The sequence below is a fragment of the Oncorhynchus clarkii genome, chromosome 7 (assembly GCF_045791955.1).
Source record: "Oncorhynchus clarkii lewisi isolate Uvic-CL-2024 chromosome 7, UVic_Ocla_1.0, whole genome shotgun sequence".
NCBI classification, from domain to species: Eukaryota; Metazoa; Chordata; class Actinopteri; order Salmoniformes; family Salmonidae; genus Oncorhynchus; species Oncorhynchus clarkii.
In genome coordinates this window covers 24977896-24996883 of record NC_092153.1, presented here as the reverse complement: position 1 = coordinate 24996883, position 18988 = coordinate 24977896, and the positions used below count along the sequence as shown (strand labels likewise).

General features: G+C 42.9%; 1 protein-coding gene across 3 annotated transcripts in view; it reads left to right on the top strand.

Annotated features, from left to right (window-relative positions):
* The first annotated feature begins 2950 nt into the window (after positions 1-2950).
* The window catches only part of LOC139413124 (ATP-binding cassette sub-family B member 6-like), a 28912-nt gene continuing 12874 nt past the window's right edge, over positions 2951-18988 (top strand). Inside the window, exons 1-13 of one of the 3 annotated variants that reach the window (XM_071160200.1) lie at positions 2951-3173; positions 4239-4766; positions 6714-6857; positions 9601-9790; positions 9965-10057; positions 11616-11808; positions 12545-12666; positions 12922-13031; positions 13267-13332; positions 16504-16629; positions 17398-17474; positions 17712-17775; positions 18426-18511. In XM_071160200.1, coding sequence (XP_071016301.1) covers positions 4251-4766; positions 6714-6857; positions 9601-9790; positions 9965-10057; positions 11616-11808; positions 12545-12666; positions 12922-13031; positions 13267-13332; positions 16504-16629; positions 17398-17474; positions 17712-17775; positions 18426-18511 — 1787 coding nt within the window. In that variant the 5' untranslated portion in view covers positions 2951-3173; positions 4239-4250. The remainder of the gene's footprint in view (positions 3174-4238; positions 4767-6713; positions 6858-9600; positions 9791-9964; positions 10058-11615; positions 11809-12544; positions 12667-12921; positions 13032-13266; positions 13333-16503; positions 16630-17397; positions 17475-17711; positions 17776-18425; positions 18512-18988) is intronic. The other 2 variants (XM_071160202.1, XM_071160201.1) reach the window with 2 other exon arrangements.

Genomic DNA, 18988 nt, shown 5'->3' with positions numbered 1-18988 from the left:
TGATGGATCCCAGGACCGATGATTAGTATACCGGCGACGTCGAGGGGGACAGCATCAGCTAGGGAACCAGGAACCACCGACCTGAGAAGGGAGATATGAAAAGAAGTTGAAATACGGTAGTCACTGGGAAGCTGTAACCTATACGTCACCTCGTTGACCCTCTGGAGAACCTTGAACGGCCCACAAACCGGGGGCTCAGCTTCTTACAGGGCAGGCGGAGTGGGAGGTTCTTGATTCTTGATCCCCAGGCTGGTACACAGGGGTCTCACTGCAGTGCCGGTCTGCCAGGTCCTTTTGATGGTGGAGAGACCGCTGGAGTCTCACGTGAGCATCGCTCCACACTTCTTTTGTGCACCTCATCAACCCCAGGAGCTTCAGTCTGGGACAGGGTCCACAGAGCCAGGGACGGCTCAAAATCCAGAACACACTGGAAGGGGGTCAACCCAGTGGAGGACTAATGTAGCAAGTTATGGGCGTACTCCGCCAAAAGGAATCGAGCCCACTCTCCCTGCCGGTCCTAACAGTGACTCCTCATGAACCTCCCCAGCTCTTGGAACATCTTCTCCACCTGCCTGTTGGACTGAGGTCTATACCTGGAAGTGAGGCTGGCTGTGAACCTGAGCTTCTCCATGAAGACTCTCCATACACGTGATGTGAATTGGGGGCCACGGTCGGAGACGATGTCCTCCAGAAGGCCATAATGCCGGAAGACCTGCTGGAATAGTTCCTCAGCAACCTGGAGTGCAGTAGGGAGACCAGAAAGAGGGATTAAATGACAGGATTTAGAAAATCTATCCACGGCGGAGGGGAGATAAGAAACCGTCAGAGGAGGGGAGATCAGTATCAATGTCAATGGATAGATGAGACCAGGGACGCTGAGGCACAGGAAGGGGAAGGAGTTTCCATGCTGGAGCCTTCCGGGGGGATTTGGTCTGGGCACATACGGAACATGAGTTGACGTAATGAGTGACGTCCTGCGCCAAGGTGGGCCACCAGTACTTCTCAGAGTTGGATTGGGTAGTACGAGAAATACCTGGATGTCCAGCTACGACAGCTGTGTGCGCCCAGGTCAGCAGCCGGTCCCTTATCCCTATGGGAACTTGGAGGCGCTCGGGAGGACAGTTAGTGGGTGCAGACTCCCTCTCCTGAGCCTGGCAAATGTTCACATCTATGTCCCAGACCACAGGTGGTACGACTCGGGAGGATGGGATAAGAGGTGCATTCTGGACAGGACCATCTCCCGAATCGTAGAGATGGGACAGAGCATTGGCGTTGGTGTTTTTTTAACCTGGCGATAGTTCAGCGAGAAGTCGAACCTTGTGACAAAATGGCCTTGACCTGACTGCATCTACATTCTTGTCATCCATCCTCACTCCCTGCGGGCTGACTTGGTAGCCTAAGAAAGAGACAGCCTTCTGATGAAATTGGCACTTCTCAGGCTTGACGGACAGGTGGTTAGCCAGGGGAGAAAAAAATAAAAAGGTGGTTAGCCAGGAGGCGTTCCAGTACTGCTTGAACATGAGTGATGTGATCCTTCAGGGTAGCTGAGTAGATCAGGATGTCATCGATATACATGACCATCTGGCGTCCCAGCATGTCCCTGAATACCTCGTTAATGAATGCCTGACGGAGCATTGGCTAAACCAAATGGCATCACCAAGTACTCGTAGTGACCAGACATCATGCTAAACACATTCTTCCATCCATCCACTTCCAGGATGCGGGTGAGATTGTATGCACTCCGCAGGTCCAGTTTGGTAAAGAACCGGGCCCCCACGGAGCTGTTGTATAGCTGCCGGCACTGACGGGAGAGGGTAACGATACTTAGGTGATTTCATTGAGTCCTCTGTAATCTATACATGGACGTAACCCTCCGTAACCATCCGTCTTGGCCAAAAAGAAGAAACCAGCCGACGCAGGAGAAGTGGACGTGCAGATGAAACCTTGTTGGCGCGCCTCTTGGAGTAGACGTGACCGTTTCCTATAACCGAAAATAGCTTCTGGACACCAGAACAGTGATCATTAACCTCAATTTGGATGAAGATTTGTATTTCGATTAGTTTGAGGAGCAGGCCCCAATTCCCAAGACTCTGAAAACAAAAAGACTGTGCAAGAGAGGCTGACATGCGGACACCGTGACGAAAATGCGTCAGCGAGTACATCAACCACCTCTACGCTCCGTTCTATTGGCTCTGTTGAAGACTATGCTATCAATGGGACCTGAACAACTATAACATCCGATGTTTTGTGTTTTTCAGAGTCAGTAGAAAGGCCTCTTTAGTGTCCCTGGTTTTCATAACTGTGACCTTAATTAATTGCCTACTGTCTGTAAGCTGTTAGTGTCTTAACAACAGTTCCACAGGTGCATGTTCATTAATTGTTTATGGTTCATTGAACAAGCATGGGAAACCGTGTTTAAACCCTTTACAATGAAGATCTGTGAAGTTATTTGGATTTTTATGAATAATCTTTGAAAGACAGGGTCCTGAAAAAGGGACGTTTCTCTTTTTGCTGAGTTTAGTACCCTGTGTTATTATTACATGTATTATTACATGCTATTACTTTTCTATTATTTCTCTATTTCTTTCTCAATTAATTGTTGGGAAGGGCAGAAAAGTAAACATTTCACTGTTTTTCTGCACCTGTTGTTTACAATGCTATTGACAAATATAATTTGATTTGTAATGCATTGAAAATTCTACTCCTTTTGATAGGAATTATCAAAGGTATTTTCTTGTCCATCTTATTTTTCTGTTGCTAAGATATTGGTATATTGACTGACTGCATACTGTTGGCCTGTTCCTGTCTGTTGGCCATGACGAGACCCAGCGTTCAGATGGCATTTATGTGTGAGGTAGGATGTCTTTGTATATACTGTCATCTACTGGCCATATATGAGATTGCGTAACATTATATTTGAACATGCGTGTTCTACGGGGCGCTAGGACCCGGTTCAGGCAGTTGTGTCATTGTGAGAAAATGCCGATTGCTGAGTCATGGAATACGTCGCTCCACGCAATCCGCAAGAAGAATAAGAACAGTTTACAAGTGGATACAACAAGATGACCATTATTGTTATTTTTGACTTGTAAAATCTCTTTGCGTAAAACGAGTTATTTGTTGGGAGCTTCAATTCACTGAATTGCTTTCCAGCCCCAGCTTGTCTTGAGAATGTGAGTGTTGTATTAAAAGCAACAGATCTAAGCTTGCTAATGTAGATAGCTAGCTATCTTGATAGGCCAGACCGATAACGCCACACATGTATTTATTTAATTTTTATTTAACTAGGCAAGTCTCACAAATGGTAGCTAGAGAGAAACTCTACTGCTAAGGTTATTTTGACGCTCTGTTTTTGTTGTCACATTTTTAAAAATATGTTCTGTCTGTCAAAGAGCGGGCCACCAAGAAAAACACGCTAAACAATGCCACTGGAGCAAATGCATCTTGATGCCCACGACAATATCTGTAGTGCTCAAGAAATGATTCCATGAGAGCAACAACATCTTAAGCATTTGTTTAGAACGTTCAATATCATATGACAACAAAAGCATAAACAATGGAGTAATAGGGGTTAATAGTTTTGTGCGGGTGATGATAATAAGGTACAGTTGTCGGCATACCACTGTAACCTAATTCTAGTATGTTATTTTGAATGAATATCAGTTGATGAAATGTGATGTGTTTTAAGTGCCTTGACTGAATCAGAATTAGTCCACCGCCCACCCCCAGATGACTGGCTGGGGTGCTTTTAGGAGCCATGACTGAAGCACTAACCATATTGTCAAGTTCACAGCCCGATATAGCAGGGTTGGCCTGGATCTCTAAGGCCTATTAGGTCTGTTGAATGATTATACACGAGGAAGAGATGCTTGCTGTGTTTTGCTTCAAAGTACAACACACACACTTCAAGGAGATTCAATCTGCTCTTAACCCTGATTCATTAAGTAGGGTATAGCAGCAACGATCTGAAGTCACGAATGAAAGAAGTTAGATGAGTTGAATTCCATCACGAATAGCCGTTTAGAGTAGGATACAAATAAGATCCGGTGAAAATACTGACTGCATGAAAACGAATTTCATGCAGTCAACTGTATGATTTCCTTTGCCTGTCCTGCTTTTTTAAAGTCTCTTTAACATCCATGCGGACCAGGTTGATGATCCTGAGCCCTATGTGTAGGCTTAATGTGGTAATATGTCTGTTATAGTGAATACTCTCTTTCCCTTCCCTGTCTCCCCAGCTTCCAGCCACCATGGTAGCAGTGCAAAGCTACTGTGAAGCCAGTGCTTCCATCTCTGAAGCCTGGCTGGAGGGCGGCATCTCGCCCTGCTTCTACTTCACCCTGGTGCCCACCGTCCTGCTTACCCTCTCCTTCTTCTTCGGCACCTTCCACTGCGTCTGCTACCGCCGCTACGGCACCGAGATGGAGCCCAAGTTCGTTCCGCGCTCGCGCCTCTATGGCCTCCAACTGTCAGTCTCCCTGCTCCTGCTGCTGCAGTTCCTGGGGGGGCTGATTTGGAGGGCGGCCGGGGGAGGGGAGCTCCCTGGCTATGTGGTGCTGTACGGCCTCCTGTCCATGCTGGGCTGGGCCTGGGCCGTGGCCCTGTTAAGGCTGGAGAGGAGGAGGGTGCTGGTGAGGGACCGGACACGTGGCCACAGCACGGTGCTGCTGCTCTTCTGGGCTGTGGCATTCTCAGCGGAGAACCTGGCCTTCGTCTCCTGGGCCAGCCCCTACTGGTGGTGGGGCCTGGAGAACACACAGCAGCAGGTGAGAGAGGACCAGTGGTATTGTTGAGGGTTTAACATTATAGAATGTCCCCAATATCAAATCAAATTTATTTATATAGCCCTTCGTACATCAGCTGATATCTCAAAGTGCTGTACAGAAACCCAGCCTAAAACCCCAAACAGCAAGCAATGCAGGTGTAGAAGCACCTGCATTGTAGAAGCAATAGAGCTGACGTAACTCCTCTCTCTACGTATCACTCAAAGAGACACGTCTTTTCTACATAATGTATTTCTATCAGAATGTTTCACAAACTTGCCTACTGAACGTGGCACTGGGTTCTGTTCAGGAGTGTGTAGCGTTAGAGGACCTTCCCGATATAAATGTATTTGTGTTGAAAAAACATGTTTAACTGTCAGGTTAAGTTGGAAATGGTGTTAGATCTGTTCCTTGCATTTCTGTCTGCATTGTTCAAACGTTTCACCTCTTTGAATTAACCCCACAGCTCAACCCTCAGTGAGGATAAACTGCCATCTCACTCCCTAGTTTCATAGAGGTTGTTAAAAACGTTAGCATATAATGTTACTGGCTATTAGTATTAAACTTAACATTGAGTTTTAACACTCCATTACACAAGTGTAATAGTGGGCTTTCTAAAAAGTAAGTTAGTCTACCCATAGGGTGTGATACTGTATCTGCGTAAATGAGACACATAGGCTAGGTTTAATGTTTTGTGAATCCCATTTCGTAAAGACGGTTGTGATTGTAAAAAAAATAAATATATATATATATATATAACAAAGCATTTTCTCACAAGAAGACTGCTAAAATAGAAACTGGCATTCCAACTATGACACAGCAGTGGAAGGGGGAAGAACCATTATCATTAGTCAGCTATGAGTAACTCTAGAAGTGCTGAGTCATTGCCCCATCTTGCCATTCTTCTTACCTCTCCCTCTGGCCACACCCTCAAATATACATTTTGTAACCAATCAGATCACGCCTTTTCTTAGTCCCTCCCTATGTCTGTCATTGGTTGTCCCACTCAGCTACTAATGTCTCCCAGTTGCATTCAGAATGCATTAGTTGAACACATCTTCATTAGCTTTTTACCAAGCATTCACCATCTTAGTTCTTCTTCCAATGGGTTGTTATACCACAAAGTATATGACACAGTCCACTGTTTACTTTGTGTCATAATGTGTACAGTAGTTTACTTTGTATAGTCAGTCTGACTGTAACCACTGATTCACCTCTCCTCCAATCCTGAATGATCCAACAACTCCTGAGTAAATTACTTTTGAATGAGAACCTCGGCCTCACATTGAAGTTGAAGCTGGTTCGAATCCCAGAGCAGACTAGGTGACAAATCTGCCGATGTGCCCTTGAGCAATTCATTCAACCATAATTGTTCCTGTAAATCGCTCTGGATAAGAGTGTCTGCTAAATGACTAAAATGTAAATGGTATGGGTTGAATGGAGTATTGAAATGTGTTTTATGCAGTTATGCTTGTCAGTCAGCACTTATTTAAAGAAATACTACACTCCAAAATGTTTTTATTTTGACGGCTGACATTCACCGTTTGGTATTGTATTAACAGTCCCATTGGGATTGAATTATCAATGGACAACATACTAAAATGTAGTTTATGAGTGCAAGATTTCTTTAAAGAGTCAATCTACAATTGCTACATCCATTTTTGGACTAATGATGTATACCCATTGAGTCTTGAAGATTATAAATTATATATGCCTCATGAGCTTAGTTCAACTGTAACACCCCATGAGAACCCAACAGATGAGCTTGTTTTACTTGAATGTTTATAAACATTGTAAATGTAAACAAACCGTGTATAACCTTAAAAGATGGTCATTTTGATACTATGGATGGTCGGTCCTTTCATCCGTTGAGTGGTTCCATTTCTCCAAGCCAAAGCTGCAGATTGCTCCGTTAAAGGTTCAGTCATGACTTTTCATTCGTTACCTCAGGTGGAATTTTCTCTGTGGTTGATGCGCTACGTCGGCACGGGCACACTCTTCTTCCTGGGCCTGAAGGCCCCGGGATTACCACGGAGACCGTACATGCTCCTGATCAACGAGGACGAACGCGACGTGGAGGGCGACACTGGCCAGGTAATCTAGTAATCAAATCAAATGTTATTTGTCACATGCGCCGAATACAACAGGTATAGATAGACTTTACGGTGAAATGCTTACTTACGAGCCCTTAACCAACAATGCAGTTTTTACGAAAATGGAGTTAAGAAAATATTTACTAAATTAACAAAAAAAATAATAATAATAAGTAACACAATAAAATAACAATAACGAGGCTATATACAGGGGGTACCAGTGCCGAGTTAGTGTGCGGGGGTACAGATTAGTCGAGGTAATATGTATGTACAGATACAGTTGAAGTTTTCCCAAACGCCTGAAGGTACCACGTTCATCTGTACGAACAATAGTACACAAATACAAACACCATGGGACCACGCAGCCGTCATACCGCTCAGGCAGGAGACGCGTTCTTTCACCCAGAGATTAACGTACTTTGGTGCGACAAGTGCAAATCAATCCCAGAACAACAGCAAAGGTCCGTGTGAAGATGCTGGAGGAAACGGGTACAAAAAGTATCTATATCCACAGTAAAAACAAGTCCTATATCGACTAACCTGAAAGGCCGCTCAGCAAGGAAGAAGCCACTGCTTCAAAACCGCCATAAAAAAGCCAGACTACAGTTTGCAACTTTACGTAGGGACAAAGATTGTACTTTTTGGAGAAATGTCCTCTGGTCTGATCAAAAATAGAACTGTTTGGCCATACCGACCATAGTTATGTTTGGAGGAAAAAGGGGGAGGCTTGCAAGCCGAAGAACACCATCCCAACCGTGAAGCATGGGGGTTGCAGCATCATGTTTTGTGGGGTACTTTGCTGCAGGAGGGACTGGTGCACTTCACAAAATAGATGGCATCATGAGGAAGGAAACTTATGTGGATATATTGAAGCAACATCTCAAGACATCAGTCAGGAAGTTAAAGCTTGGTCGCAAATGGGTCTTCCAAATGAACAATGACCCCAAGCATACTTCCAAAGTTCTGGCTTAAGGACAACAAAGTCAAGGTGGCATTCACAAATCCCTGACCTCAACCCTACAGAAAATGTGTGGGCAGGACTGAAAAAGCGTGTGCGAGCAAGGAGGCCTAGAAACTTGACTCAGTTACACCAGCTCTGTCAGGAGGAATGGGCCAAAATTCACCCAGCTTGTGGAAGGCTACCCGAAACGTTTGACCCAAGTTAAACAATTAAAGGCAATGCTACCAAATACAAATTGAGTGTATGTCAACTTCTGACCCACTGGGAATGTGTTGAAAGAAATAAAAGCAGAAATAAATAATTCTCTCTACTATTATTATGGCATTTCACATTCTTAAAATAAAGTGGTGATCCTAACTGACATAAAACTGAATTTGTACTGGGATTAAATGTCAGGAATTGTGAAAAACTGAGTTTAAATGTATTTGGCTATGGTGTATGTAAATTTACGACTTCAACTGTAGGTAGGGGTAAAGTGACTGCATAGATAATAAACAGTGAGAAGCCGCAGTGTAAAGAAAGGTATAGAGGTTCTGGATGTCAGGATGCTCTCAATGGTGTAGCTGTAGAACGTTTTGAGGATCTGGGAACCCACCAATCTTTTCAGCCTTCTGAGGAGGAATAGGCGTTGTCATGCATTCTTCGCAACTGTCTTGGTGTGTTTGGACCATGATAGCTTGTTGGTGATGTGGACACCAAGGAACTTGAATCTCTAGACCCGCTCCACCACAGCCACGTCAATTTGAATGGGGGCGTGTTCGCCCCTCCTTTTCCTGTAGTCCAAGATCAGCTCCTTTGTCTTGCTCACGTTGAGGGAGAGGTTGTTGTCCTGGCACCACACTGCCAGGTCTCTGACCTTCCTATAGGCTGTCTCGTCAGTGATCAGGTCTACCACTGTTGTGTCCACATCAAACTTAATGATGGTGTTGGAGTCATGCTTGGCCATGAAGACACTTGCCAGTTAGTTCACACATGCTCTGAGTACACTTCCTGGTAATCTGTCTGGGGCCGCGGCCTTGTGAATGTTGACCTGTTTAAAGGTCTTGCTCACATCGGCTACGGAGAGCGTGATCACGCAGTCCTCCGGAACAGCTGGTGCTCTCCTGCATGCTTCAGTGTTGCTTGCCTCGAAGCGAGCATAAAAGGCATTTAGCCTGTATGGTAGGCTCGCGTCATTGGGCAGCTCACGGATGGGTTTCCCTTTTGTAATCCGTAGTAGGTTGCAAGCCCTGCCACATCCGATGAGCGTAAGAATCCGGTGTAGTAGGATTCTATCTTAATCCTGTATTGACGCTTTGCCTATTTGATGGTTCGTCTGAGGGCATATCAGGATTTCTTATATAAGCGTCTGGATTAGTGTCCCGCTCCTTGAAAATAGCAGCTCCATGGGAAATGTACGTACGGTCACTGTGGGGACGACATCATCTATGTCCTTATTGATGAAGCCGATGACTGAGGTGGTATATTCCTCAATGCCATTGGATGAATCTGCGCTAACAAAACAGTCCTGTAGCTTAGCATCCGCTTCATCTGACCACTTCAGTATTGAGCAAGTCACGGGTACTTCCTGCTTTAGTTTTTGCTTGTATGCAGGAATCAAGAGGATAGAAGTATTTTTTCTCTCTGGTTGCACATGTGACATGCTGGTAGAAATTAGGTCAAACCGATTTAAGTTTGCCTGCATTAAAGTCCCCGGCCACAACCCTTTTTTGTTGTTGTTTATTGTCCCTGTCTGTATTTATTAAGTTCATAATAACCCCTAATATCTCTATCTGTACCCCAGCTCCTGTTGGATGGGGCAGAGGAATCCCAGTCTACCTGGCATGACTTTGGGCAGAAGGTGCGTCTGCTGGTGCCCTACATGTGGCCCAGAGGCAGCATGCTGTTACAGGGCCTGGTGCTCCTCTGCCTGTGCCTGCTGGGTCTGGAGAGGGTCATCAATGTCTTTGTGCCCATCTACTACAAGAACATTGGTGAGAGAGCATCCCTCGTTTCGTAACATCTCCCCTATATCCAGCTTTTATCTGGATGCCTTTTTAAATTCCTACTTGTTGCTGTCACAACCTTATTGGTTGCGTTGCAGGTTGTCTACCCAAAGAAACTGCAGAAAAGATGACCTGGGTTTGTCAACCCTCTTTCTGTCACAGTGAATGAGCTGACTGATGGAAGCAGCTGGAAGACCTTGGCCACCACTGTGTGTGTCTACGTCTTGCTCAAGTTCCTGCAAGGTGGAGGGGCAGGTGAGTGCAGAGCTCTAAAGTGTGACCAATTTGGTCAATAATATTTTGCTTTGCTTTCCAGCTAGGTTTTGTTTTGGGAGCACTGTGCGAGTATGAAAAAATCTCCCAGATAATCTTTGTAATGATAAGACTTAGCTGTACCGTTGTTTCCGAGTGCCTTAGAGAAACAAGCTTGTGCGGATTCGTTAGCGCCATTGTTGCACCATTACTACAGCGAAAGCGGCTTGCTTCTTGGCTTGCTTCTTGGCTTGCTTCTTGGCTTGCTTCTCGGCTTGCTTCTCGCCCAGATCAAAAGATCTGACCCGTATTACCGCCGCAACATTTTTATCTTCCTATAGCGGATAGCTGGGACCACATTTAACATTCAGAAACCATGTTGTGGGCCGTTCGAAAACTATTCGCAAACCATTTGTTGACACTTTGTTCAGTCATATTACTGCACTGGCTAGCTAGCTAACAACCTGGTAACTTGACCAGTATATCCAAACATTTTGGGGCACAGAAAGAAAGGAAAAGGAATCGCTTCTTCAGGAGATCAATGAATATAGCAATGAATGAATGAGAGATATCTTGCCTGTCATTATCACAAACCTGACTTTTTAAAGGGACAGTGTAAAATGTTTTATCTTATGCATCTCAAACAATATGGTGTAATAGCAGACCACAATTCAGGGTGTTTCCTGATGTGGTCATTCCTTGATATTGTCGTTTGGCAATTCTGGTGTTATGCGATGGATGGTTTCTCAACACATGATTTGTTTACATAGCAGGTTAGGATAATTAGCGTGGCAGGTTAGGTGAATTAGCGTGGCAAGTTAGGAGAATTGGCATGGCAGATTAGGTGAAATAGTGTGGCAGGTTGGGAGAAGGTTAAAGTTAGGAAAAGGGTTAGGCTACAATGCTACAGTTGTCAACTACTGTTGTCCCCGACGTGAAAGAAAAGGCCACGGACCAATGGCGAGCATCAATGGGTGTAACTTGATATTGAGAAACACCTGTATATGAAAGAAAACAGCCCTAATTGCTGTCTGCAATTACACCCTTTTCTCTCAGTAGGAAAATTGTGCTTTTACACAATGTTGAAGCCTAATATTCCGCAAATTACTGTCATTTCAATGACGTTTCAACGTATCAACGTTTTAGCTTTTATAATAAGCAAATGTATTTACAGTGTTACATATTTGTTTCTAAGGCACAACATGTGCTACAAAAGTAGCTATAATTCATAAAATCCTAATATAGCCTATATATTGGGAACACCAGTGATACAAAAAAATGTGTGTGTGTGTATATATATACATACACACACACACACACACATTTTATATACATATATATATTAATTTAGAGCCCTGGGTGAGTGGGAATTTCACCTCCATTTTGTATTTCTCTGCTACACCCATTCATTCCTTGAGTACTGTTATTTTAATTATCTCTCTTGTTCCCTCACTCTCTATATCTTCTCTCCCCTTTCTCCTTCTCCCCAACCCCACTCGTACCCCCCTGCCCTCTCTCTCTCTCTCTCTCTTCACTTTCCTGTACCTCACTCTCTCCCTAGGTGCGTCCGGCTTCGTCAGTAACCTGCGCTCCTTCCTGTGGATCCGCGTGCAGCAGTACACCAACCGGGTGGTGCAGGTGCGTCTGTTCAGCCACTTACACTCACTGTCTCTGCGCTGGCACCTGGGGCGACGCACCGGGGACGTCCTGCGAAGCATTGACCGCGGCACCTCCTCCATCAACAGCCTGCTCAGGTGGGTCTCCTAATAATAAATTGTGTGTGTGCGTGGTTTTCCGGTCCACACGTCTACATTTTGTTTTAAGGTACCTGTGATCAACAGATGCATATCTGTATTCCCAGTCTTGGCCTATTGAATTTATTTTCCTTATGAACTTTAACTCAGTAAAATCTTTTAAATGGTTGCATGTATGTAAATAAGATTTCTGTATTTCATTTTCTGTAAATTAGCAAAAATGTAATTTTTTGTAACTTTGTCATTATGGGGTATTTTGTGTGTGTTTTTAGATGGGTGAGACCAAAAACTCTTATTTAATCAATTTTGAATTCAGGCTGTAACGCATCAAAATGTGGAATAAGTCAAGGAGTATGAATACTCTCTGAAGGCACTGTTATTTATATTTATTTATTTATTTATTTATTTTACATATTTTTTGGAACGGCGGCAACAATTTAGCAGTGGCGGCTCACATCTTGGTTTGATCTTGGTGTGATTACCTGATCCTCAAAGCTTCGAGAGACTTCCTCAGGGGTTTACTCAATTGTCAAAAAGAGAGATTAATCTGTTCTCCTTTCCACCTTAAAATTTAGTCAACATTCCATTTCTTCCATCACTACCAACCAGTGTGATTTTGTGACCCAACTTTGATCTCCCTGTAGTACGTCTCAGTCTTTTAGGGTCATCCTGACCTCTGGACAGTCTGTGTGTTAATTCAGAGGTAAACCTGGCCTCCCGCTCCTTCTCTCCACAGCTACATTGTATTCAGCATCTTCCCCACCATCGCAGATATCGTCATCTCCATCATCTACTTCATCACCTACTTCAACGCCTGGTTCGGACTCATCGTATTCGTCTGTATGTTCCTCTACCTCAGTGAGTACAAGGCCTCCTTTCCGGAGCTAACTTAGTTATTTCTATAAAGTAGCAATCATCCGATCTGAGTCAAATATGTGAAATACTTTCAAATGACTTGACCTGCACCAATGGAATAGTCCCAAAAGCGTCAATTAAATCGACTCCAAGCTGAATCAATCACACCTACTTGAAAGGATTTTACATATGCATTCGACTGAGGTCTGGTAATACCAATGTAGTATTTCATAATGGTCCATCAATATATCTCTTCAGCTCTTACCATCATCATCACGGAATGGAGGACCAAGTACAGGCGAGACATGAACACCCAGGACAACAACGCAAAGTCCAAGGCGGTGGACTCCCTGCTCAACTTTGAGACGGTACCGAGATGGTCTCATTGACCTTTAACCTCAATAGTTGGATTGTGTTCATTAGGGCACGCAACAGAAAATGTTTAAAAACATTTTTGAATGGAAAATGTAAAAAGTCCAAGTAGTCCCTCCCAGTTTGTCTGTTTTGATGCCAAATGGACACATGAAGATTCCCTCAAACATATTGCATTTTTTGCAGCTTCAGAGTTGCTTCATGGCTGTGATTGTAATGTTTATCTAACAGGTGAAGTACTACAATGCTGAGAATTACGAGGTGAACCGTTTTGAGGACGCTATTCTGAAGTATCAGGTAATCCAGGCTATAGATGTAAAACTCTGAAGAGTTGAAAATATAGATATGTGTAAAGTTACACCAGAGCGTTTGCTTAGGTTTTTAAGGTAAATTCCAGTTCCACATTTTATTTGTCACATGCACAGTCCCAAGTCCCCAGCGAAAATCGGCTTTTCATTTATATGACTTTCATTTATCTGTCCAGCCTTTTATATTTTGCCTCACAAAGTTTATTTTATTTTATTTTTGTTATCAGGACAACCAGGGCTACAAGTAGGACAACCAGGGCAACCAGGGCTACAAGTAGGACAACCAGGGCTACAAGTAGGACAACCAGGGCTACAAGTAGGACAACCAGGGCTACAAGTAGGACAACCAGGGCAACCAGGGCTACAAGTAGGACAACCAGGGCTACAAGTAGGACAACCAGGGCTACAAGTAGGACAACCAGGGCTACAAGTAGGACAACCAGGGCTACACAAAACAATTTGACATAAACAGTTGCATTAATAATGAGTTTTATTGACGAATGTCAATAATAAAAAATAAGGTCAGCCAAAGCAAAAACCTGATAAAAATGTATTTATATGAATACTGTAAGTACAGAAGTTGTTCATTGGGAAATGAATATCCAACTAGTCAGTGACAACTGTGTGGAGTTTGTTACAGCAACTATGTACGCTTATTACAGTATTGTAGACACTTTGTCCTGGGATTTCCTATGATCTTCTATGTAGAAGAACCCCTTACCTTCTAACGACTTGTGTGGCCTGTGAGTGTTCGTGGGAGTCTTAGCTTTTCCTATACTGTATAGCTTTTAATAGTTTGTAGCTCCAAACCATTCGGACTCTACAGATGTTTTTGTTTAAAAAACCCTGCCCTGGTCCCCTTCGAGATCCACCCTTGTCTCACAAATACCGCCTCAACCCCCGTTAATCACAGAGTATGGATGCAGAAGAAATAGACAAATCCAATGTTACGACCCAGAAGTCTGTATCTCAAACACACAATCTATAAAATTTGTTAGAAATTAAAGTCCTAAATCACACCTTCATTATGGTGGGACTCGTTGTGTTTATTTGCAAGCCTTACCCAGCAGTGCAGTATTCAATATCAAAAAAGTATAACCGATAAGAAAATGTTTTATAATAACACAAGAAGTAAGAGCGGAATCTGTATACAGAGTACATTTACAATGTTCAGGGATACTGGAGTATATGAAGTAGATATTCACATGTAGGCAGTGATTAGGAGAAAGTGACTGGTAGCAGGATAAATAATAATATTAGTAAACAGGATAGCAGAAGCATGTGGGTGCGTGGTGTGTGTGTGTGCAAGAGTGTCAGGTGTGACAGTGGGATGGATGCACAGTGCCTTCAGAAAGTATTCATACCCCTTGACTTATTCCACATCTTGTTTTAAGTCTGAATTCAAAATGGATGAAATAAAACAAATTCTCACCCATCTCCACACAGTACCCCTTGGCAGAGTGAAAAAATGACAGAGTGGAAATGTGTCTTGAGACATTTTTTCAAATGTATTTCAAATTAAATACAGAAATATAAAATGTATGTGAATATTTACACTCAGGAGTCAATACTTTGTAGGAGCACTTTTGGCAGTGATTACAGCTGAGAGTCTTTCTGGGTAGGTCTCTAAGAACTTTCCACACCTGGATTGTGCAACATTTGCCCATTTTTATTCTTATAAAAATGATTTTAGCTCAGTCAAATTGATTGTTGATCATTGCTAGACGACAATTTTCAGGTCTTGCCTTAGATTTTAAAGTAGATTTAAGTCAAAACTTTAACTCAGCCACTCAGGAACATGTACTGTCTTCTTGGTAAGCAACTTCAGTGTAGATTTGACTTTGTGTTTTTGGTTATTGTCCTGCTGAAAGGTGAATTCATCTCCCCAGTGTCTGGTGGAAGGCAGACTAATCCAGGTTTAAAGCATTCTGAAAAAATCTCCAGTCCTTAATGATTACAAGCATACCCATAACATGATGCAGCCACCACTATGCTTGAAAATATGGAGAGTTACAGTACCCAGTTAATTTCTCTGATAACATTTCTTGCATTATTACTTTAGTGCCTTGTTGGAAACAGGATGCATGTTTTAGAATATTTGTATTCTGTACAGGCTTCCTTCTTTTCACTCTGTCAATTAGGTTAGTATTGTGGAGTAACTACAATGTTGTCCATCCTCAGATTTATTCTATCACAGCCATCTAACTGTTTTAAAGTCATCATTGGCTTCATGGTGAAATCCCTGAGGGGTTTCCTTCCTCTCCGGCAACTGAGTTAGGAAGGATGCCTGTATTTTTGTAGTGACTTGGTGTATTGATACACCATCCAAAGTGTAGCTAATAACTTCACCATGCTCAAAGGGATGTTTGCGTGGTTTTTTTATCTACCAATTTTCCAATGCCTCTTTGCAAGGCATTGGAAAATGTCCCTGGTTCTTGTGGTTGAATCTGTGTTTGAAATTCATTGCTTGACTGAGGGACCTTACAGATAATTGCATGTGTGGGGTACAGAGATGAGGTAGTTGTTCAAAAATCATGTTTAACACTTATTGCACACAGAGTGGGTCCATGCAACTAATGTGACTTTTTAAGCACATTTTTACTCCTTAACTTATTTAGACTTGCCATAACAAAGGGGTTAAATACTTATTGACGCAAGACATTTCAGCTTTTCATGTTTAATTAATTTGTAAAATTGTCAAATTATAATTCCACATTATGGGGTATTTTGTGTAGGCCAGTGACAAAACATCTAATCGAATCCATTTTAAATTCAGGCTGTAACACAATAAAAAAAGGCATTGTAGATGTAAACAGGGCTACAAAGTGACTGGTAGCAGATATATTTAAATACTTATGGAAAATGATAATATATACATGTAACAGTGACCAGTAACATGATGAATAGATATATATGAAATGTGTTTGACCACCTCAGCATAGTTAAATAGAGCTTTCCATCATTAATGATGTTCTAGGATTTTAGAACTGCAACCAGCAGACATTGCTTTAGCTTTTGTATCTCTATTTTCCTGGTTCTAGGTCTGTTCAGCAGTGCAAACAGACAGCACAAACAGATCTGGGACCAGACTATAACTCTTTTGATTGTAATGTTGCATTTATGGCCTGTTTGTCTGTCTGTCTGTCCCCTCCCGTCCTAGATCTCAGAATGGAAGACACAAGCCTCTCTGGCCTTCCTGAACCAGACACAGAACTTGATCATCGGTTCAGGCCTATTGGCCGGGTCACTGCTGTGTGCCTACTTTGTCCAGGAGGGAAAGTTTAAGGTACTGAGCTCGGAGCCCTTACTAGCTTAAAGGGAAAGTTGAGCATTTTATAAATTAATGTTAGATGGTTCCTCACCTTGACAATAGTCTATGAGCCAGGACTGTAATCTATAATCCATGTTTGGTTTTTGTTAAATAACCACTTTCCCGGGTGAGAAACAATTTAACATGAAGTTGTGAAATACTGAAGTTCCCCGTTAAAGGCCTAGATACTCATTCTACTACCCTTTTCACACTATCGAGCCGACCGAAAACAAACTGCCCTGGCTCTTTTCACATTGTCCGTATCAGCACGGTTCCAGCAACTACGGGTAAATGTCTGGATGTGTAACATGACCAGTGCAGCTTGGTTTGGCTCGGAAGTGTGAAAAGCCCTGTTGACCCACCTCAAACTCTCTCCACTCTGTTGTTTTTCGAACTCTGTCCTACATTAGATTAGAAAACGTTATTGTACTCTAATTAGGAAATTATTTGTAACTTGCCCAGCCGACAAAAGCAATTAATACAAATGCAAAACAGACATTGCATCATTACAAGGCCATGCAGCCTTGCTACTGTATGCATGTTTGAACATGTGCTAAAAAACTTCCCTTTGACACAGTGTTGTGGTATTGCATGTTTTTCTCAGTAATACACGTGGTGTATGAAGTATACATTCAAGTCAGCTGCTGTGAACTTTAGCCTGGTTAAACCAAACTGAACAAAGTGAAACAATAGTGAGCAAAGTGTTCAGTCTGGTTTAACCAGGCTAATGCACTCTATCTCCAGGTTGGAGATTTTGTCCTCTTCGGCACCTACATCATCCAGCTCTACACCCCTCTCAACTGGTTTGGAACCTACTACAGGTGAGAGGTGTTATGGGCTGGGTTTCAATTCTACTTCCTGTCATCCTTCCCTAGTCTCTTATGCCTATCACTTACAGCTAAATGGACTGGATAAGTTTCCACCATATTGCTTCCACATGTCTTACTAGATCAAGAAAGACACAAGCAAATTAAGCTAGACTATTGACACAGATCGATGAAAGGCATTGTTTACACAACAGGTGCTCTTTATAATACATACGTCCTCATCCTCCACAGAATGATCCAGAGCTCCTTTATCGACATGGAGAGCATGTTTAAGCTCTTTACAGAGGAAGAGGAGGTAATTTTGAAATTGGTTATCAATGACCAGCTTTGGTCTTTGAGCTTTGGTGTGTATGGGAGATTCTCAATTGGAAAAGCCTGTCCTCTCCTCCACTCCTCCGTCCTCTGTGACAGGCAACCGATAAGTGATCGAGAAGTGCCAATTCGTAAGTAGGTAGTCTTCTCCCATCCTCGATTACCTACTTCGATAGAGGATGCACAATAGTATCCTCGTGGCAGGAAGCATGGAAGTGTTTTAAAATCCCTTTGAATCAGCTTTTGTTTTCTCGGAGGAGAAGAGTATGTACACATTTAAAAACAATGCACTACGTATCCTTTTATCTATAAAATGTCTTGCACCACTAGAATATTTAGTTTTTAATCACTTTACACATTTATTTTTTCTGTACGCATCATTTTCCTGGTGATACGTGAGTGGAGAAAGAGTCTCATTTCATGAAAAGCTTATTTGTTTCCATGTTCCTTCTCCTCGCCACCTCTTTGATTACTTTCAACGTTTTTCAAATGAGGCGAGGGTAGAAGAGAGGAGGCAGGAGGCAAGCAAAACCAATCGAGATTCTCCCTATGTCAGAATCTAATCTTTGCATTTCATTATGGGAAATGTATTTTTTTGTCGTTTTTATGTGCTTTATCTTGATTTCTCTTCAGGTGAAGGATGCGGTGAACGCAGGGAACCTTCTCTATAAACTGGGAAAAGTGGAGTTTGAGAATGTATACTTTAACTACACTGACGGGTAAGTCCTAAGATTTAAAAAATGTATTTTCAGGTCTCGTTTGGACTGATGTGTAGGCTATACACAGAGACTGATTCAGAAACAGTTTGATGAATAATCATAGTTGTGGTAGTTCCAGCTTTCTCCTTTGAACGGGGACGTAGGTCTCGGTGCCTTGTAAGGATCTGACGGTGAGTGGGTAATCTACCTTTACAATCGGTCCTATGAGCCAACAATCAATCATTGGATAAAAAAAATAGACAAACTACGAGCACGTTTATCGTACCAATGGGACATGAAAAACTGTAATATTGGCCTCCCGGGTGGCGCAGTGGTCTAAGGCACTGCATCGCAGTGCTAGCTGACTTTGGTTCGACCGGGAGGTCGTCCGGGTTAGGGGGCGTAGCACAATTGGCCTAGCGTCGTCCGGGTTAGGGAGAGTTTGGCCGGTAGGGATATCCTTGTCTCATCACTCCCTAGCGACTCCTGTGGCGGGCC